Here is a 23,386-nt window from a genome sequence, read left to right as displayed (position 1 = left end):
TGTGCTCACATTCCCGATAAGATCACTGAGGACAAAAGTGTGCATAAGCAAATGTGGTGAAGAAAGCTGATAGTGCCCAGCTCTCAAAAGATATAGTGTCTGGTGTCTTAAAGGCTTGAAGGTAAACAAGCAACCATCTAGCTCAGAAGCAGCAAAGCCCACATGGAAGAAGCACACCAGCCTGTATGATCATGAGATGCCGAAGGAATCAGGTATCAGGCATCAAAGAACAAAAAATCAAATCATTGTGAATGAGGGGCAGTGCAGATTGGGGACACAAGACCCATCTGTAGGCAACTAGACATCCCCTTACAGAAAGGTTGTGGGGTGGAGACAAGCCAGTCAAGGTGCAGTGTAGCAATGATGAAACAGACAACTTTCCTCTAGCTCCTAAATGCTTCTCCCCACCCCCGCCCCCTATCATGATCCCAATTCCAGCTTACAAATCTGGCTAGACCAGTGGATGTACACTGGTACAGATAGGAACTGGAAGCACAGGGAATCCAGGGCAGATGATCCCTTCAGGACCAGTACTGGGAGTGGTGATACGGGAAGGGTGGAGGGAGGGTGAGGTAGAAAGGGGGAACCGATTACAAGGATCCCTGGGGGATGAACATCAGAGAAGTGGGTGAAGGGAGACATCAGGCAGTGTGAGATATGACAAAATAATAATTTATAAATTATCAAGGGTCCATATGGGAGGATATGGGGAGGGAGGGGATAAAATGATGAGCTGATATTAGGGACTCAAGCGGAGGACTAATATTTTGAGAATGATGATGGCAACAAATGTACAAATGTGCTCGACACAATCAGTAGATGTATGGATTGTGATAAGTGTTGTAGGAGCCCCCAATAAAATGACTTAAAAAAAAAGAAAATGAAAAGGATAATGAGCATTGGAAACATCATAAAATTTCTTGGGAGACCTGATTAAATGATTACATGATCTGCCATAAACAAACAAACAAACAAACAAATAAATAAATAACAGAGGTAGCCAGACATGAAGCATCCCAATTTAGATAAGCAGTGACATGTGGGGCTTTGAGAGCTGGTGGTCTGGTAGATGTTAAACTCATGATAAATGTAATCCCTGGAGGAAATATATGTATAGACAATTGTTTCCTGTGATCATTGCAGAACCTGCTCTTTGTGCCACAGCTTTGGGTATGAACTTGCTTGATTTTCGCTGGAATTTCAAAGTGGTTTAGAAGTAGCAACCCCCATTGTTTCCTTCTGTTTCATGCTTAGAGAAGTAACTTAGGGTTTCTTGAAACAGCCTGATCTCTATATTTGGCTGAAATAGTGGCAGGCAATCTTAGACCGTTATTCCCAGAAACATATTTATTTATGATTTGGGGTTTTTTTTGATGACTTGGAGTCATAAAACTAATGATAAAAATTTGTATTCAATCTCAACACTGATATCTAACTTTAAAATTTAAGTATTTCTTACTCCTCACACTTTCACATTTTTTATTAAGTGTGGTAGTTACTTCGTTTCATGCCAACTTGAAGATATATACAAGTGTAGAGGTGGTATTCAACCTGTCAATCAGATCCCAACTGGATGGTGCCTCCTTGTTGCCGTGGCTTTCTCCTAAGAAGGCCTCTGGGAACCTTCTCTCTCTCTCTCTCTCTCTCTCTCTCTCTCTCTCTCTCTCTCTCTCTCTCTCTCTCTCTCTCTCTCTCTCTCTCCTTCACTTCCCTGCTGGCGGACCACTCTGAGACCAAATACTTCCACTGCCATTGGAACCACATGAATTTGCACCCACTGGCCTATGACATTCCTGCATTCTGCATCCTTGCATGTAACTGCACGAGTCTGAAGACGGACTGATGGCACTAGTTTCAGACTTATGGACTTGAGTTGGACTGGACTGGGATTTTTTTCTCCCAGTTTTTATTTACTTCTTGATATAAAGCTCTTTCTTATAAATATATGAGTGTCTCTGGATTTACCTCATTAGTCAACTCAGCCTAACACATTAGTCTTATTATGTATGGATATGAATATTATATATATCCCATTGTCATCAAGTTTATCCCAATTCATAGTTAATTCCAAATCATAGTTGATTCTAATTTATCATTTCCTAGATTGTCAATATTTATGGACCAGACAGCTTTAGCCTTCTCCCATGTAACATCTGATAGGCTTGAACTACTGACAGGTTAGCAGCCTGAGATTCAATCCATAGCATCACTAAGGTTCTTGTTTAAGTTCTCAGACTCAATGCCATTGGGTTGATTCTGACTCACAGTAGCCCCAAAGGACAGGGTAGAACTGCCTCAATGGGTTTCCAAGACTGTACTTCTTTATTAGAGTAGAAAGCCTTGTCTCTATCCTTCAGAGAGGCTGGTGGTTTGAAACATCTGACCTCACTGGTAGCAGGCCAGCACTGCACCGCATTAGCAGGGCTCCTCTGCTGAAGCGTCTAGACTCAAACAATATGTATAACCCACTGCCATAGAGTCAACTCTGATTCATAACAACCCTGTGAATCAGAGATAGATGCAGATGATACACCTAGAATTATGCAGTTATATTATACTCATATTTTATACACACATGCATGCACAAACACATATATAACATTATAGTCTAAAATCTAAAGGCCTACAGTGAGAACTTTAACTCCATTTTAAGCCTGTACATAAATTCTGATACCGTTTTGATTTCCCTGTTTCCGCGCCAATATTTCTGACCATTAAGTCCCCAATGTGCCATGCTTTGACAAGTCTTAAAAAGTACACAAAGAATGTTATTGGAATTTCACTAATATCAAGAAATGTCATGATTACAAATTGGGTAAGCCCAGGAGAGACAGCGTGTCCTCAGGAAGTGTAGATTAACTAATGCTTGCATAAAGGACCAAGGAATTTGCCTGGGAATATCCTTCCAATAAAAAAGACATTAAATAAAAATCAATTGCCACTGCTTTCTTCCTTTGGTATTTGGTAAACAGTTGTTGGATGCCTTAAACACCATGATTGTTGTTACTGTAAACAAATACCAATAATCATTTGAAAAGTAACCCCATGGATTCATCTGTTTTTAGAAAATCCACGAGAAGGAAATACTTTCACTAACTTGTGCAATCTCATATAAACCATTCACTTTGCAGTGTTCTTCAGTCCAATGCAGACATTGTTCAGATAACTTGCCCTTCATTTCCCTCTCTATTTTCCCTTCTGTTGTATATGTTGGATAAGATCTATTTTCTTCATTACCACGTCATAAGTTCCCCCTAATACAGTGCAGTGGTTTTAATTTACCCAGCAGTGCCACAGAAGAAAGTCCTGACTGGCTGCGTCTGTGAGATTCCAGGCATCGAAACCTCTATGAAACACAGTTCTGCTCAGAACCCCATAGGATCACCATGAGTCACTATTGACTCAAAAGTTATATATACACGCATGTATGTATGTATAATATATATGCACACATATACACAATTCACTTGAAGTTACTTTAAACGAGGCAATGTCTAAGCACATGTATAAATAATCATTATAAATGCACAAATAAATCTTAAGAAGAAGCATCTTCATCATGAAGCTATTTTTCTTTGGAAGCATTTTGCCAGTGTGTTTTTCACTTCTGTGTTCCTCAGACTATAGATTAAAGGATTCAACATGGGAATGACAGTGGTATAAAACACTGAGGACACCTTCTCCTGAATAAGGGAACTGCTGGAGGCAGGTTTCAGATACATGGACATGAGGGACCCATAAAATATAACAACAGCTGTCAGGTGGGAACTGCAGGTACTAAAGGCTTTGGACCTGCCTTCTTTAGAGTGGATGCGAAGGATGCTGGAGAGAATGAAAGCATATGAAATTATGATTGTGAGGCTGGTGGCCACCATGTTAAATCCACCAATGACAAATATCAAAAGTCTATCAATATTAGTGCTGGAACATGAGAGTGTAATAAGAGGGACAATGTCACAGAAATAATGTCGAATGAGGTTTGAGTCACAAAAAGACAATCTTAATATACAGCCCGTGTGAATAACAGCATCAATAAAACCTACTGAGAAGACAGCAGCCACCAGCAGAGAGCAGACCCAAGGGGTCATTATGACATTATAAAGCAGCGGGCTACAGATGGCTACATAGCGATCATAGGCCATTGCCGCCAACATATAGCATTCAGAAATGACAAAAATACAGAAAAAAAACAGCTGAGTCATGCATCCAGAATAGGAAATAGATCTATCTTTGCTTAAAAATCCTGCCAGCATTTTGGGAGTAATGACAGAAGAATAGCAGACATCTAAAAAAGATAGACTACTGAGAAAATAATACATGGGGGTGTGAAGTTGAGAATTCAACCCAATTATTGAGATCATGCCAAGGTTTCCCAGCAACGTAACCATGTAGATCCCCAAAAAGAGACAGGAAAGGGGTAACTGAAGCTCGGGTTGATCCGTTAATCCTGAAAGAAAAAACTCAGTCACTGTGGAGCGGTTTCTACCCATTCTCCTCTGAGAAATCTGTAAAGAAGTTAGTAAAAAAGTCAAATTAGTCAGGCAAAATATTAATTTGCTTCAAATTCCCCACATCCCGGATCTTTCTATGCAGGTCAGTTGTTGGAAACTCCAAGCCCAGGTTCCCCTTGTCCCTGTGACACAAACACTCTGCCTTTTTCTTGCTGGTGGGGAGGGTATTAATAGGGAATCCATGAAATAAGCAGCCCAGGGTCATATGGGTCACATTTATGCAACCAGATTTCTTAACTGAAGAAAATCTTGGAATCTTCTATTATATTTCCATTATATTATATTCTATTATATTATTTTATAATGGAACCCCTTTTCTTCTAAGTGTATTGTAGCACTCATATAACTAAAGACATAATTTACAAAACCATATTTTGGTTTGGGAGCCTGTTCTGTTTTTTAAAATCTAACCATGAATTGATGAATAGGCTCATGAGTCTAACACTTCCTCAGAGAAGCTGAATGTGGCAAAACTGTAGCTCTCCCAAATTGATTCTGCCTTCAGAATCTCTGGGTATCTTCTAGGCCAGGGTTCTCAACCTTTCTAATGCCGGGACCCTTGAATACAATTTCTCATGCTGTGGTGACCCCCAATCTTAAATTATTTTTGCTGCTACTTCATAACTGTAATTTTGCTACTGTTATGACTTGAGAGACCCCTGTGAAAGGGTCATTCCACCTCCAAAGGGGTCGCGACCCACGGGTTGAGAATCACTGTTCTAGACTGTCTGCCTTTCCCACTGAGTCCATTGAATGCCCTTCATAAAGGAACTCTAGATATATATCAGTTGGCAGTCCATTATGTCCTCTACCCACAATGCTCCTCAAGCCAAGAACCCAAACCCAGTGCCATCGAATTGTACATCTTTATGGGAACAGATAGCCTCAACTTTCTCCCATGGAGCAACTAGTGGGTTTGAACTGCTGAACTTGCAATCCAATGCTTCCTTAACAGAACCACCAAGGCAAATAAAGCACATAGTTCAGAGTTGCCTATCTTGAATGCAACCAAAGTCTTATCTCTAAACTGTCTGACAATTCTTCATGTAATATGGGGCTGCACATAGAGCCTTCTCTAAATTCCCTTATTGCCTACAGACTGTGCAGAGCTCTGTGCAGAAATCTGGTTTAGGATTTTCTCAACTTGTCCAGTCCAGGGCCTATGTCTTTCTGTGGCTACTCAAGTTGCTACTGTCTTCTTGGTCCCAGTCTGTTGCTCCAGTCTTAGGCTGAGCAATTTCTCTTGGTCACTTGACTTCCCAAAGATGTGGACGCTTCCTCTTGAATTCCCAAGGCCCTCGCTCAGTTCAACACAAAGGAACTGCAGGACATTAAGTGGCTGTTGCTTGAACAGGTTTTTAATTTCTACAGAACTTGTCTTTTGTATCTTCCTAACTTATCCTGAGAAACAAAGAAAGTAGACTTACTTGCAGAATAGAGTATATCCAATTGCCTTTCGCCTCTCACTGCAACACCCTGGAGTTTTCCTTCCTTAATTCATTGCCAATTATCCTGCACAGAGACTCCACAGAGAGAAATATCGATGAAATGTTCAAGAAGAGTCATATACTAAAAATTTTTTTTCTTTGAATCTGTCCTTAGTTTGTTCTGGTCATCCCAGAGACCCTGACTGGTTTTTGTTCGTTTGTTTTTGTCATCTATCTAATTTTCCTATAGTTAGGTTTCTCTTTCCTGTATTTCCTCGTTCCTCAACCATGCCCGTTTTATATTCTTGCTATTCAAAGTGTAGTCCATGTACCAACATTATCAGCATCACCTGAGATCAAGACAGGTTCTAATCAGAACCTGCATTTTAATGAAATCTCCACATGATTCCTGGTCACATTAAAATCTGAGAATTGCTACTTTGGATAACTCCTTCCTAGAGTTCAAAATATGTTTCTTCTTTCTTGTTTCCTCCTCTGAATCTCACTCTTTTTTTCCCTTTGAGCCAGACAGCATTCATAATTAAGTAAAGCCAGTATCTATAATCATCTTAATGAGAAAGGTTGTTTTAGATATATGATTATATATTACATTATCTCATCACCTCGTGGGAACTCAGAACTACAATAAATTGCATTTTTATGCAGAAAGAGATATCATGCATACTATGTATTAATTACATAAAAAGGAACAGCAGTGCCAGTCTCTTCTCTATTTAACTGTCTATTAAATAGCACAGTTCACTAGCTAGATCTGAGTGTATTATGGCAAAAGTCTGACAACTTTCCAAAATAATCTACTAAACGGAATCAGGCATGACTCAATCTCATATTTTTTTAGTGTGAAAAGGTGCTCTTAACCATTTAAAAAGTGTGAAAATTTAAAAGTGTGAAAAGGTGCTCTTAACCATTTCCAAGTGCCGCAGAGTGTTGTGAAGATATAACTAGTAAAAATATTTTGCAAAATAGCATCTAGAGTTGCACTATGCAGTAGAAATGTAACGTAGTGATATATGTAATCTAAAATGTTCTGGAAATCCGTTTTTATTTAAAACAAATGAAATCAACTTTTGTAATATATCTCATTTAACAGAATATATTCAAAATATTACATTTTACTGCCATTTTTGTACAAATCTTTAAAATTCAGATGGTATCTTATACTTATAGCATATCTCAAATCCTACTAGTCATCTTTCAAATGCTCCTTAGCAACTTGTAGGCAGTGGGTAGTGGCTATTATGTTGGACAACACAGTTCAAGAATCTATTTTTCCCAATCTAACTTAATTATTAAATTGCAGTCGTCCCTTTTGAAAAAAGGATACCAGCAGCACAGATTTGATAAAGAAGTACTGGGCCCTGACTTACAGGATCGACAGCTCTAACAAGCAAAATGAAACATTTGACTCACTGAGCCTATCTGACCTTAATATTAAACTTTGTTTTTTATTAAAAACTTTAAATGATTGCTATGCAAATGAAATGATGCAATAAGTGTAAGTATACTTTGTGTTCTAAAAGATCTGCATCAATTTAGTAGTATTCTGATTCCTATTTTTAAAGCTAATGATTAGGAAGTCACAGACTAGTTATTAGGTTACAGAGGTAATGTGAATGAGCGGTGTGCATCAGAATCTAAGCGACCTTCATCCTTCCTTCTGTGACCCAGGAGCTGTGAAATACGTAGAAACTCTAGATTTCATGTGTGATCAGGAGTGGATTTTAGAAAATGCTTTCATAACCATACAACACGAACATCGTCACTCTGAAACTCACCTTCCTCCCTCCTGGAGAGTTTAGATGATTATTTCTTCTCTCTCCTGACCTGTTATTTTGGCATAAATATAGATTAATCATTCATCCTTCTTGAAACGCCTAAACAACAAAACCCATCAGGAACAGGTTTAGATGAGTCTGTGACTTTTACTCTCAATCCAAGTATTTTAGGTCTACAAATATCCTGGCCAGTAGTCCTCAAGGGTTTCTCATCTCTTGAGGTTCAGAGGCCTATTTATTTATAAAGAACCATCCCCAAGCTGTCCTGTGACACTCTGGTGAATACGGAAACCTCATCTTGTGATCTTAATTCCAAAGGAATTCACTTACTTTTTAGAATGTTCAAGTATTTAAATATATTTAGAATGCAGTTTTAGCAGGTTGGAATGGATGCGGCAAAGCATATCATTTTCTCAGATATATGATTGCAGACCTGTGAATTTTCAAAACGTTTGTGGAAACTTAATCGTTAAGCAATTTCTCCATTAACTACAACTAGAGTGCCAATTACATATTTTAAATGATATATTTACAATGGAATCATTTTATTTGTTTAACAAATATATTATAGGTATCTTCCATAGATTAGGTATGCAGAAATAGCATGCAAAATTAGTCCCAATGGAACCTTACAATCTAGTGGGGAAATGTATTGCCCAACATATGTCTTTCCCTGACAAACTATGAAGTGAATGAAGTGTAACAGACAGTGCCTGTAAAACATACAATAGGCACTGTGCTACACAGAAACGGAACAGGTCACTAGGGTGATCGAGGTCAGCTTCGTGGATTTTAAACTGTGCCCCGAACAGGGAAAAATCACTTAAGCTGAGAGGATTCAGGGGAAGTCAAAAGGCAGAGAAGAGCATACGCTAAAGAACTAAGAAGTAGAAAAATATAAGCAATATATGCAGAATTTGGGAATGGCTGAAGTCATTTCTGGGTAATTACAGTGTGTTCCATTTTTCTAGTTGCTACTGATTCTGGAAGCAACTGCTTTTGGACGATGGAGCCCCCTGTCCCTCTTCCTCTTCAGTCCCTAATGGCCATTCCGAATAGCTGGCATAATGAATTTGGGGCAAACTTAAAACAACGCATGTATTCCAAGCCTTCTAGTTTTCAGGGTCAAATCATTGGATTTAGGTGTGGCTTTGGAGAAAATAGAAATTTATTGTCTATTGTTTTAAAGATATTGAATTTCTAGAGGTGGATAAAACGCGAATAAAACTGGCTCTTGCATGAAAACAACTTATTTTCTTGGGTAAATGTATCTTTGGCATTAGTCATAGGCCTTGGTTCTTTGTATGCTCTTCCTAACTTCAGTGTGGGCTGATCTCCACTTATCTAGCATGTGTGTATAATTACTGCTCTTCCCTGATACTTAGAAACTTGTTGAGGGAAGGGATAAATTCTCATCCATCACTTTGTCCCTGAACCCAGCACGAGGTCTGACATATAGTTAAATATATCACATTTCATGCTCATTTATCTCCATCAGGTAAATGCAGTCACAGCACTATTGTCTTTTATCTAAAAATTTAGAAACTAATAAATAGATGAAAATAGGCTAATTTGTAGGAGTAGACTTTCATTTAGTAGATAATCAAAGGAAACAAGAGTTAATTAAAAGAAATCAGTCTTCAATGATAAGTTTTAGTTATTAGCAGATATCTATGAATACTTTTTTCTTGCTTGTCTTAAAATTAAATAGTGAATATTACCATCTACACTACTTATACGTGTCCTACCACACATATTTTATGTAGGCCTCCTAGAGGCAATTACTTGAAATACAAAACATCAACTACAGTTAGCATACCATTGCCAACCTATATAAATCAGCTTCAAAATTTTGTTGGAAAATAGAATTAAAATGTAACAGAATTTCTCTATGAACTTTTAGAATTTCCCTCATAATATAGTGAGTCATCTTTCATAAAATAAATCTCAGATCAGCCTATCATGCTACATAGATAAATAGATTAAAAACCAACAACAAATCATTTGTCATTGAGTCCATTCTGATTCATCATGACCTTATGTGTTTAAGATTAGAAGCATGTTTACAGTGTTTTTATTGACTGATCATTTGAAAGTAGAGCACCAGGCCTTTTGCCCAAAGTCCCTCTGGGTGGACTTAAATCAACAGCTTTTTGCTTGTAGCCATAACCATTTATATCATCTGAAGAGTTCTAGATAGATTATCAGTAGATAGACAGACAGACAGACAGACATAGAGCGAAGTTTAAAATTTAAATCACTACCTCATCTTACCATGTAAGTACTTTATTTCAGAATCAAATAAATTTTAATTTCTTGTACACATATTACCTCATTGCTACCCTATAGGACAAAGTAGAATTTCCTCTGGTTTCTGAAGGTATAAATCTTTACCGTAGCAAGACTTCATCTTTCTCCAGTGGAACGGCAGTGGTTTAGAACTGCTGATCAGTTGAACTTGTGATCAGTAGACCAATATGTAGCCCTAAAAAATGACCGATGGCAGTGAGTTTTACTTTGTTTGGGTTTTTGTTGGGTTTCTTGATTTAATGCAAATATCAGGTGCAGATTATCTACTTCCAAGAACCAATTAACAAACACATTCTAAAGGCAAAAAGAAATTTTAAGACTGTGCTAATTCTTCTTTGTTAATGTGGGTAAGTCAAGGTTGCTATAGCTAAGGTTTTATCTTTATAGTATGTCAAGAGTTCCTCCCGATGCAGAATGTGCTAACCTTGGTGATATTCTATGTGTTCTAACTTGACCTTTATTGAGGAAATGGTGAATTGAAACTCTATACATAACTCCTAATGTCACATATGACAGAATAATCGTTCCATACATGTGGCATCTTCAAAATGTTCCAGGAGAAATTCCATTATCATTTAATTCAAATTTTCCATGAACTATTTGAAGCCCTCTCAAATGTGACCCCTTTGGCCCTACAAGTCCTTGATCTTCATTTTCATAGAAATGACAGTATTTTCTCTACTGGCATGATAGGATTATCTGGGGGTGGGGAGCAGGGGGAATTGTCATCAGATACATGAGCCCCAAAGGAAAGTGTGTGAAACCTTAAAGAGTTCTCCTATAAAAAGCAGTTTCCCTAACCTTACAAAATAAAGAAAATGCTATTTGAGATCAAGTGAGATAATTGATGCAAAAGCAACCAAGATCCTGTCTGGGCGATAAAATTATAAAAGATGTTATTGACTTCTGGTAATCAGCAGAATTTGTAAATAAATCCAAGAATGCTTCACATGAAGCCTGCCCTTTTTTGCTGCGAGAGGGAAGCATGTCTTGGCGCATGTCTCGTGGGCCCCCACTAGGGCTACCCGGTCCCAGAGAGGACTGGCTGCTAGAGAAGGGTCTCTTATGCCCAAACTGGAAATTATTTGGGGTGAAGAACATGTTGGAATTTTTTTCTTTCCCTTAAAATAAAATGAAACTAAGTATACATCCTAATGAGAGTCCTGTAAACAACAGCATGAAAGACTTGCCCATGAATTCCCAGCCGTGGGAGTCAGCGGTCTCTTAAGTCTATTACAACGTTTTAGACTTTCTTGTCCTTCGAATTATTGTTTGGATCAAAGAGGTAACTAGCCAGTTTGCCAAGTGACATAGATACTTCCTTAGATTAATAATTATTCCATTTTCTTCTTTATGACTTTTAGGGCTTCCTAGAAAAAGTTTTAATTGCCCCACATGGGACTATGTTCAATTATTTTCAAATGAATTCGGCAATAGTTAATGCTACAAGATCAAACGTTCAACTTCCCAAGGTGCTCTCAGAAAGGAACTTAATTGTATGTGCTGATACAGTCTCATGGGATTTCCATTTATTTGCTTGCTTTTCAAAATTATCCCCGGACCTGGCCTGACTGTCTATCATAAACTTGACATGATACATGACATGCGTTGTGCATTTTTTTGTAGAGTTTTCAAATATAATGGCTAAATATATGGAGCAAATATTGAGGGAAAATGAGATAAAGTTGTAGCCTTTTATTTTGAAGACCTAGTATGATTTATTTGTACTATTTAACTATCTACACCAAAGTTTACTGTGAAATTATCAGTGAAAAAGGAAAACCTCCACCAATTCATGATGACTGCGAAGTCCAGTAGTAGGACTGTTGCCTACTAGGGAATTAGCAAGCTCAAAATCCATGGGGTTTGTTAGCTAAACCGCACACAGCAGCAGAAAGTTTTTACCAAAGTTTTATTGAAGCAGTCACTTCAAACGAGATGAAGCAGGCCTACTCAAATGTCGATAAGCACCGGCTGAAGCATAGATAAGATTCACTTCTCTTCAGGAAGATATTGTCCAGAGGGAAACTTCTGGGTTGTATATGGCGCTTTCAAATGGTAGCTGCTCTGCAGATGGTCAAGCGAGTTTCTGATTACATAGTTTATCCTTGGGTTTCACACATAGTTTCTTTCCGTTTTGTCTGCGCTATTGCTGTGGGTCAGCATGTCTCAGGATAATCTTGGAGTACAGTCCTGTGTCAGATATACTGGGATCTGGCTTCAACGTTAAAGTGTTTACCAATCCAGTTCTCAGAATCCCTTGCTCATGCATTGCTTCACAGGGACCTTTCTTTGTTTACTCCTTACCAGACAGGATACACATCCCTTTTCTGTCCCTGCCAATGACCCCATATGTATGTGTTAGAGAAGAACTGGTTCCCATAGGCTTTTCAATGGTTCTTTTATCAGAAGCATATCATGGGATGCCTTTGGTGGGTAGAGTCAGAAATCTTTCAGTTAGGATTCACCATTGAGGAACTCCTTCTCTTTAAAAACAATAGATAAGAGTTTTTCCATCTAAATATACAGCATACCTTTAAAGGGCAAAAAATAAAGCATACAAAAGCATTGTATAAAAGGACATCATACATGTTTGCTGTTACTGATAAGGTTCCTTGGGTATACTTGGGAAATGAGGCAAGTAGCTGTGTGAACCACTTAAGTCTCTTAAAACCAAATTCCCTGTCATAGCATTGGTTTCAAGTCATAACAACCCTATAGAACTACTCATGTGGGTTTCCAAGACTGTAATTCTTTATAGTTGTAGAAAGCCTCATCTTTCTCCCATAGAGCAGTTGGTGGTTTTGAACTGGTGACATTGAGCTTAGCAGCCCAACTTATAACTTTTTTATTTCAAAAGGTGTGACCAATGGGAAACAAAATCTACAAAGACTGCAGAGGAATATTAGCACACACTTTCCAGAGGAGCACAATGGACTAGTAAGCATTCCTTAATAATGTAATATTAAGGCTTCCAAATATGCTTATATTATGAGTGAAAAAACCCTACATATTCATATTCGTGCACATACATGAACACTTTTACTACCACCATTTAGAACATGCATCCATGTAAGCCGAAAACTGGATGATAACTAGTGAAAGGACATCAGTGGCTGTGTTCCCCAAACCAAACTCTCTGCCATCAAATCGATGGTGTCTCACTGCTGTGGTAGAACACTATAATTTGTTGCTTTTGTTTTACCTTCATATATATTTTATTTTTATTTTCTCTGCTTTTCAAACTTTATAATCTTAATTTCAATCCCATTTAGTTTTCCAAAAGTTATAATTCTCTCTTGTTTCTTCAATGGACATAATTTATTTTCTTGGTCAGATGCTAACTCATCAGAGACAAAAATGTTCATCTTTTAAAGATACCAGCACTGAGATGAGTGGAAAAGGTGAATATTTCACTGTAACACAAGGCTGCAGTTAAAAAATAATTTATCAACACTGCGGTATTATATGATTTTCATTTAGAGCAATAACCTGAGGAGATTTTCACAGTATTTAAGAAAACCAAAAATCAGGAAGGTAACAGGCCTGTAAAGGATTAAAGTAAGTTCTCTCAAAATATGTGTTTGTCTTTGAAAGGTAGCCATAATCCCTCGTGTAATCCATTTGAATTCTAGATTTTATGCCTGTAGATAACGAACCTTGGGTTGCATCGTGATTATGCATTGGGCTGCTGTCAAAGTTAACTCAAATTTACTTGCTGCTCCAAGGGGGAAAGATGGGGTTTTCTATTCCCATAAAGAGTTCCAGTCTCAGAGAGCCACTGGCGCAGTTCTACCCTGTCCTGCAGAATTTCTATAAGTCAGAATCAACTACATGGCAGTGAGTTTGGTTTGGTGAGCATGCCTGTGGGTACAACCCCGTTTGGGTGTGAGTTCCCTGTTAGAGTATTAAAGTGGGGGCAGGTTCGGACCTTAGTCACACACTTTGTTTCCTTCATGGCATCTTTAATACTACTTTACTACTGGGTGTGACCCAAGACGCCATCTTTTGTATTCTCTGGGACCATCTTTTATATTCTTTTGGGGGTATAGTTGGCTGGAAAACAAAAACCACACCATCAAAGCCATCCTCAGTACAAGAGCCATTTGGGACACACAGAGAGAGCTAGAACCATTTAAAGAGCGTGTCCAAGAACTCTGTCTGAAGTGGTGGAGGCTGTTAAGACTAGAGAGACCACAGACTGTGAAGCAGAGCCTCAGGAGAAAAAGCATTGACACTACAGAGTACCCTATCATCTGGCCTGAGATGATAGGATTGTGAAATAGAGCAAAAGGTGGGTAGAAATACCACAGACCGATGACTGTTACAGAAATTTTTATATTTGTTCAGTTTAGGAGACTAGAAGTCCAAACAGAATACTGACTCTGGAAGGCCTTCTCTCCCTGTTGGCTCTGTGAGGACATCAGTGATCATAAGGCCCCTTGGAAATCTCAATGTGCCTTGCCATCAATCTTCTCTTAGTCTAGGACAGTGGTTCTCAGCCTTCCTAATGCCATGACCCTTTAATACAGTTCCTCATGTTGTCATGACTCCCCCAACCATAAAACTATTTTCATTGCTACTTCATAACTATCATTTTGTAATTGTTATGAATTGGGCAACCCCTGTGAAAGGGTCACTCTACCCCCAAAGGGGTTGCAACCCACAGGTTGAGAACCACTAGTCTAGGAGGTTCTCATCACAGGTCCAAAGAATCAGCTCCTTTCCCAGCTCATTTATTTTCTGTGGTAGTCATGTCCTCCAGGTTTGCTTCTCTCCAATTATATTGTGTAAGATAAAGGTGATGCAAGCCACATACCAGGGAAGCTTCCCCTACCCCAGATTAAGGGTGTTGAATCTCATCCTAATTTCAACTGATTGGCTGGTCACATCAGACCAGACCATGGGCAATGATTATATCATACATAACTTCTAAATCACTGAAAATCATAGCTAAGTCAAAGTGACACATATTTTTGAGGGATACAATTTAATATATGAGATGTCTAACCTCTATGCCTGTGGTTCTAACCCCATCTGGCAGTGAGTGTTGTTCGATGCCATGAAATTGCTTCCCATTCGTAGCCATGCTGGACAACAGAACAAAACAATGCCCAGACCTGTGCCATCCTCACAATTGTCTTCATGGTTAAGTCCATAGTCGCAGTCACTGTGTCAGTTTGTACTATCAATGTCCTTCCTCCCTCTCACTGACCCTCTCACATCTTACTAAGCATGATATCCTTCTCCCAGAACCAGTCTCTCCTGACAACATGTCCAAAGTTCAAGAGACAAAGTCTCCGCATTTTTGCTTCTAAGGAGCAGTCTGGCGGTACTTCTCTCTAGACAGATGTGTTTGTTCTTTTGGCAGTCCATAGTACTTCCAATATTCTTTGCTAATACCACATTCCAAATGCATCCGTTTTTCGTCTCCTGTTTTCCCATTCATTGTTCATCTTTCACATGCATATGAAGCAAGGGAGAATACTATGGCTTGGGTCAGGCACACCTCAGTCCCCAAAATACATCCTTGCTTTCAACATTTGAGAAACCTGGCACAGCAGATTTACCCAATACAATATGTCATTTGATCTCTTGATTGCTGTTTCCATGAGCATTGATTGTAGGTCCAAGCAAGACAGAATCTTTGACAATATCCACCGTTTCACCATTTATCGTGTGAGGATTTTGGCTTTCGTTACATTGAGTTGTGATCCACACTGAAGGCTGCAGTTCTTGATCCTCATCAGCAAGTGCGTCAAGTCCTCCTCACTTTCAGCCAGCCAGATTGTGTCATCTGCACTAGTTAATAAGCTTGCCTCAATCCTGATGCCACATTCTTCTTCATATAATTTAGCTTCTCTTATGATTTGCTGAGCACACAGATTGGATAAGTATGATGAGAGGATGCAACCCTGAAGCACACCTTTCCTGATTTTAAACAATACAGTCTGCCCTTCTTCTGTTCTGACAACTGCCTCTTGACTCATGGACAGGTTCCTCATGAACACCGTGTAGTGTGCTGGAATTCTCATACTTCTCAAGGTTATTCATAATTTATCACAGTCCACACAGTGGAGCGCCTTACCATAGTCAACAAAACACAGGTCTTTCTGGAATTCTCTGCGTTCAGCCTAGATCCATGGCAGCAGCAACCCCTTCGTCCACATTCTTGTCTGATTCTGGCCTGAACCTCTATCAGTTCTCTGTCAATGTACTGCTGCAATGATTGTTGGACAATTTTTACAACAAAATTTTACTTGAGTGTGATATAGGCATTCTATAATGTGAACATTCTGTTGGGTCTTTGAAATGGCTACAAATATGGATGTTTTCCAGTCAATTCCCCAAGTAGCTGCTTTCCAAATTTCCTGGAATAGACAACCAAGTGTTTTGAGTGCTTCATTAGCTTGTTGAAACATTTTAATTGGTAGAATTATTCAACTTCTTCATCACTGGCTCTGGTGGTTGTATAAATTTAAATAATAGTTGTATTGCTTGGATTTCTTGAAGACAGATAGATATAATCCTATCACAGACAGCATTGTATTGCAAGATAAATCTTGAAATGTCCTTTTGGGTGGTGAATACCACATCATTCTTGATTGTTTAATTCCCAGCATAATAAACAATACTATTTTGTGACTCAAAATGGACAATGCCAGTCCATTTTAACTCACTAATGCTTAGAATGTTAATTTTTTAATTAACATTTCATTTTTTGACGACTTCCAATTTTCCTAGATTCATCCTTCTTACATTCCAAGTTCCAATTAGTAATTGATATCATCAGATGCTTCTTCTCATTGTGACTCATGCTCCTTCAGCAAATGGGGTTCCTCAATGAGGGCCCTCGATCCAAGTCACTGTGGTCTACTCTACTTTGAGAAGGTAGCACTTCCTCGGGCATATTTTTAGTTTCTTATGACATGAGGGCCTCATCTTCTGATGCTATCTCCAACAATGTTCTGCTTCTTTTTATGAAGTTTTCTGTGTCTGACAATGTTTTCATTTGGTCCTTAATGTTTTCCATGACTATTTCCTCAGAAGTGGACAGCCAGTCCCTTCTTCAGAGTCTGTTCTTAATCTGGAAACTCTGCTGCAGCCTGTCCACTTTGAGTAACCCCACCTTGAGTGAAATACCTAACTTCCAGCATCACAGCAACACACAAGACACCACAGTACAACAAACTGACAGAAAAGAGGTGGGGCAAATGGGTGGCCTTTGTTATATTAATGAGACAGGATTTGTGTAGGATGTATCTTCAGCCAATCTCTTATACAATATATAAGTCAAAGTAGATTAAAGCAGCAGAGATGGGGAAAAGAAATGGCAAGCTACAGGAATGTTGTCCAGGAGCAGAAACTCAGAAGAGACAAAAATGATAAACCCCAAAAGAAAAAAGATCAACACATATAATAGTCAATTTTCAATGTCAAGGGCAAGGAGAGAATCTGGAGAGCAGCTAGGGAGAAAAGAACAATCATTTATAGGAGAATCCAATGAAAGTAAGCTCATATATTTCAGCAGAAACCATACAGGTAAGGAGATCATAAGATGAAATATATAAAACATGAGAAAAGAACACTGCTAACCAATAATCTAATATCCAGCTAAAATTTCCCTCAAACACGAGGGAGAAATAAATGTATTTCCAGAAAAGGAGAAATTACAAGAGCTTGTAAAAACAAGTTCAGCATTACAATAAATACTAAGAGGCACATTTAAAACATATAATCAGCAACAAAAATAGAAAAACCTGAGATCAACATATAAGACACCACTATCCAGAAAACAACACATTTAAAACAGTATTCAAAACAGCACAGAAATATAGGGAAACTAAACAAACCAATACCACAACAAACCCAAAAAAGCACATCAACATGACGCAATAAATCCACATTTATCAATAATGACACTATGTGTTAATGGATTAAATGCATCAGTCAAAAGTCATAGAGTAGCATGCTGGATAAGAAAACAATACCATTCAATATGTTGCTTATAAGAAACAGATCTTATACACAAAGACAAAAATTGACCAAATATCAAAGATTTGTTTAAAAATATCAAATGGTAACCAAACTAAACAAAATGGAAATAATAATCTCTAAAATAGACTTCAAGGTAAAAATTAATCATCAGAAGCAAAGAATGATGCTATATCATGATTATTGGGATAATAGAACTAGAAGACATAAGTGTAATAAATATGTAAACACCCAATGAGACGTGAAATACATTAAGCAAATGCTTATAGAACTGAAGAGAGAAATAAACAATACAACAATCAAACTTCAGTTCACCACCCTCAAGGATGGACTAATCATTGGGAAAGAAATTTAATGAAGACACAGAAACAAAGCAACATAATTAGCCAATTTGTTCTTCTAGACAATACAGAATACTCCACACAGAAACAGCACAGCGTACATTCTTAACAAATGCACATGGAACACAAAGCAACCCTTAATAAATTTTAAAATATTAAAATTCTACAATTTTTTCAGAACACAGTGCTATAATATTAGAAATCAACAATAGGAAGGGCAAAGGAAAAAAATCAAATACATAGAATGTCAACAACACACTCTGAAAACTACTGGTATTGATGAAATTTGGAATGAAATAAAGAATTTATTGAAACACGAGAACATCAACAACAAACAATAACATGCCAAAGTCTTTGGAACATAGTAAAAGCATTACTCCAAGGACAATTTATAGCATAAATAAATAAATATGCAAAAAAATAGAGAACCAAATCCAACACGTTAAGCCAGCATCTTTAACATATAGAACAAAAGAGTTCACCCGGGTGGGTGCAACAGTATTAATGACAATGGTAGTGTAGGGCTGGGGCAATACAGTGCTACCTGTGCATCACCGTGCTCTGCCTGGCCTGCAACTTCTGCTCACTTCTCTACACCTTCAATCAGCTCATCCTCTCACTAGAGGAAGGCGTGCAGGATGCCTCAGGCCACAATGGCTTCCTGGCTGGTGGGTGGCAGATGTGGCACTTTTGGATGGGCAAGCAGCAAGAGGTACCTTACAGAGGTCAGACTTGTTTACTACTACTACTACTAGTACTAGTACTACTACTAGTACTACTACTCAGTGCCAGCAAGTCAATTCTAACTCATGGCAACCCTGTAGGACAAGGAATAACTGCCCCTGTGTTTCTAAGAGTGCTTTCTGGGTAGAAAATCTCATTCTCCCTCAGAGTAGCTGGTGGTTTCACATTGCTGACCTTTTGGTTATCAGCTGACTGTGTAACCACTTTGGCCCCAGGGCTCCTCAGATTGAAAAGACAGGCCATTGTGAGGCTAAGCAGAGCTGTAGTTCCCTGTGGTGAAAGGCTGCAGAAACTGTAACCATGTTGAAGCCTGTTAAATTTTTAAGCATCAAACTTATCTCGTTCAATATTTTTGCCAAAGAGTGCCTGTATAACATCTCTAAGGCTGCTTAATTATTCAAACATTTAATTATACATGATATCCAATAACATTTCCAAGCAAGAATGCAGTGGAGTGGCTAAACTCTAAACTATATTCTTCCCAGAGATTAACCTTGCCACTAATTCTAAAAGAATTTGACTCAGTATTACATGCCAACACTGCTATCCTTTTTTTTAACCCATTGATGACATTTGGTCTTTAGAAAATAATTGTATGCAGATTGCTGCAAAGACCCCAGAAGCCTCAGATGGGATGGTATAATTGCTTTGCCAGATATCCATATAATGGAAAAATTGAAATAAAATCTGCAGTTATGTTGATGAACATGATTTGAATGAGTAGGAAATATTTAAAAGCTATAAAACAATGGCTCAGCTGTATGGGGAGATATATTTATACCATTGCTTAAAAAATATCAACTAAACATCACATGAGGTCACCAGGATTTATTGAATACCATGTTCTTTTTCATAATCCTGAAAACTTCTTGCTTTTTCTGTGTTAATTGAATTACAAACCACATAATTTATTCTTTGTAGGAATAGGCATTTATCATGATGATAAGCTACCAGCATTTAGACCTGTTAATGAAGCAATTAGAAAATACTCCTTTAAAGATGAAGTACAAAAGACAGTGTATGCATACCATGGACAAATCTACTAAGTTATTATCAAATTATTGGCAAAAGGCATAAGCAGATGTTAGACCACCTAAGAAAATGTGATTATCTTTCTACAAGTAATATTTTAATGGCCATATCTTATTTATTCTAATAAATCCCTACCCTCCCCATATAGTTCTGTCACGCAATCCCATCGGGTACAGCTGTAAAATCATTAATGTTATCAACTCCCTTCTTGCCCTTTTCCTTGCCACACTCCCCTCACTGCCCGTATTACGCTAAAGGAATGCTTACTCCTGTCAGCATCTATGAGGGGTGATCTATCTTGACTACCATGTACCGAGCGATTTTAAATGTACAAATGAACATACACGAGTCTAACATGACCAATGAGGTATATCAAGGGGAGAAAATCTTAAAGAACTAGAGGTGTTAACAAACCCAGGGACAAGGGAACAAGTGATCCAAATCGGTGGTAAGGAGGATGTAAGAGGCCTGGTAGGGCTTGACAAAGGTAATGTAACCAAGAGGAATTACTGAAACCCTAACGAAGGCTGAACATGATATGGGACAAGAGGAGAGTAAAAGGAAATAGAGAAAAGAACTAGGAGGCAAAGGGCATTTATAGAGGTCTAAATAAAGGCATGTACATATGTAAATATATTTATGAGGATGGGGAAATACATCTAAGAGCATATATTTATAGGTTTAGTATTAAAGTAGGAGATGGGCATCAGGCCTCCACTCAAGTGCTCCCTCGATGCAACAATACTTTGTTCTATTACACTGACATTCCATGATGCTCACCTTCCTGACACGATCACTGAAGACAAAGCAGGTCCATAAGCAAAAGCTTATGGAGCCCAGCTATCAAAAGATATAGCATCTAGGATCTTAAAGACTTAAAAGTACACAAGCAGCCATCTATCTCAGAAGCAACAAAGCCCACATGGAAGAAGCACACTAGCCTGTGTGATCATGAGGTGCTGAAGGGATCAGTTGTCAGGCATCAAAGAACAAAAAAACATATCACTGTGTGCTCACCTTCCTGATACGATTGCTGAAGACAAATGGGTACATAAGCAAATGTGGTAAAGAAAGCTAATGATGCCTGGCTATCAAAAGATGTAGCGTCTGGGGTCTTAAAGGCTTGAAGGTTAACAAGCGGCCATCTAGTTCAGAAGCAACAAAGCCCACATAGAAGAAGCACACTAGCCTATGTAATCACAAGGTGTCGACGGGATCAGATATGAGGTATCAAAGAACAAAAAATCAAATTATTGTGAGGCGGAGTGCAGATTGGGGACCCAAGACCCATCTGTAGGCAACTGGACATCCCCTTATAGAAGGGTCATGGGGAAGAGACAAGCCAGTCAGAGTGCAGCACAGCAATGATGAAACATACAACTTTCCTCTAGTTCCTAAATTCTTCTTCCCACCCCACTATCATGATCCCGTTTATACCATACAAACCTTGCTATACCAGAGGGTGTGCACTGGTATATATAGGAACTGGAAACACAGGGAATAGGTCCACTCCTGCTCTCCTTTCCTGTGGAGACACAAACAAAATCCTCTCATTGGGTTGGTTAGTGCCCTGACACCCCATTGCCTTCCTTTTTCTTCTCCCACCACTCTGTGGGCCTTAAAGGCATTTGAGAGGGAAAAAGGGAGGAGAAGTCTTTCATCCACATCTGTTGTTGATGATGAATAAATCTTTGGGTTTGGTCTGGCTCTTGCCAAAATATCTGGTCCTCAGCACAGGAATTGTGAGTTTTGAGTGTTTTCTATTATACCCATTCTGTTGTTTGAACTTACCTTAATGGACTCATGTTGTACTTTACCTTTTGTATCTGGCTATCTTCAATCAGCATAATATCTTACCACACGTTCCACAAGATGAGGTGTTCCATCTTTTTGCTACTCTTTTTTAGGGATGCATAGTATTTCCTTGTGTGAATATACCAGAGTTTTTTAATCCATTATTCTATTGATGTAAACTTAGGCTGTTTCCAATATTTTTGCAATTGTGAACTGAGCAACAATGAACACTAGGGAGTAGATGACTGGTCATGGGCTGTTTCTTATTTCTTCTGGGTCTATGCCCAGTAGTGGTATTGCTGGGTCATGTGGTAACTTGATTTCCATCTGTTTTAGGTATCGCCAAATCTCTTTCCACAGTGGCTGTAAGTTGCTACAAGACCACCAGAAGTGAATGAGCATTGCTATCTCATTGCACCCCCTCCAACATTTATTGCTTTCTGGTATTTTTGAATTGAGCTATCATTGTGGGTGTTAGGTAGTATCTCATAGTTGTTTGGATTTGCACTTCCCAGATGGCTAATTCTCAGGAACATTTTCTCATATGTTTATTGGCCATTCTGGTTTCCTCCTTTGTGAATCATCTGTTCAAATTTTTTTGCCCACCTCCTCAGTGGGCTATTCATTTTTGTTGTTGTTGTAAGGTTGCAGGATTCTGTAGATTTTAGTAATAAGTACTTTGTCTGATATGTCATTACTAACCTTTTCCCAATCTTTGGGCTCTCTTGTTACTCCCTAGATGAAGTCTTTTTGTGTGTAAGAATGTTTTATCTTTAGAAGGTAACACCCATCTATTTTATCTTCTTCTGGGTGTGTATCCTTCCTAGTTTCTGATAGCCCATGTAGTCCTTGTGCTATGGTTCTTAGCTTTGTCCCAATCCTCTCATTGATGATCTTAATACTTTGGGGGTTTACCTCAAAGTCTGTGGTCCACCTTGAATTTGTTCTTGTGCACAGAGTGAGGTAAGGTTCCTATTTCTTCTACAGACTAATATCCAGTTTTGCCAGCACCATTTGTTAAAAAGGACATCTGCTTCCTATTTGACATTTTGGGACCTTTGTCAAAAATCAGTTATTTATATGCTACTGCTTTTACTTATGGATTTTCTGTTATTGTGCATTGGTCCGAGTAGCTATCATTGTACCAGTACCATGCTGTTCTGACAACTGTGGCAGTATAATAAATTTTGAAGTCAGGCAATGCAAGTCCCCCCACTTTGTTCTTCTTGAGTATTTCTTTGCCAATCCTGGGTTTCTTCCCTTTCCATATGAAGTTAGTAGTCTTTTTCTTTGGTTGCATTTCTTTGAAAAAAAATTATGGAATTTGTATCAGGCTTGCATTGAATTTTTATAGGACCTTGGGCAGGATTGACATCTTTCCAATATTGAATCTTCTGATCCATGACCATGGGCTATTCTTCCACTTGTGAAAATCT

General features: G+C 38.4%; 1 protein-coding gene and 1 pseudogene across 1 annotated transcript; one reads left to right on the top strand and one right to left on the bottom strand.

The window, feature by feature from the left end:
• Window positions 1-3,557: 3,557 nt before the first annotated feature.
• Window positions 3,558-4,496, bottom strand: OR8D4 (olfactory receptor family 8 subfamily D member 4). The gene has a single exon (XM_075548807.1). The coding sequence runs from the start codon at window positions 4,488-4,490 to the stop codon at window positions 3,558-3,560; it is 933 nt and encodes a 310-aa protein (XP_075404922.1). The 5' UTR covers window positions 4,491-4,496.
• A 14,537-nt stretch (window positions 4,497-19,033) lies between these two features.
• LOC142446026 (glucoside xylosyltransferase 1-like) lies at window positions 19,034-20,170 on the top strand (annotated as a pseudogene).
• Window positions 20,171-23,386: the final 3,216 nt, after the last annotated feature.

This window comes from Tenrec ecaudatus, chromosome 4 (assembly GCF_050624435.1).
Source record: "Tenrec ecaudatus isolate mTenEca1 chromosome 4, mTenEca1.hap1, whole genome shotgun sequence".
In the NCBI taxonomy this organism is placed as follows: domain Eukaryota; kingdom Metazoa; phylum Chordata; class Mammalia; order Afrosoricida; family Tenrecidae; genus Tenrec; species Tenrec ecaudatus.
Note: the sequence above shows the minus strand (reverse complement) of the source record. Positions and strands in the feature narration are given on the sequence as shown.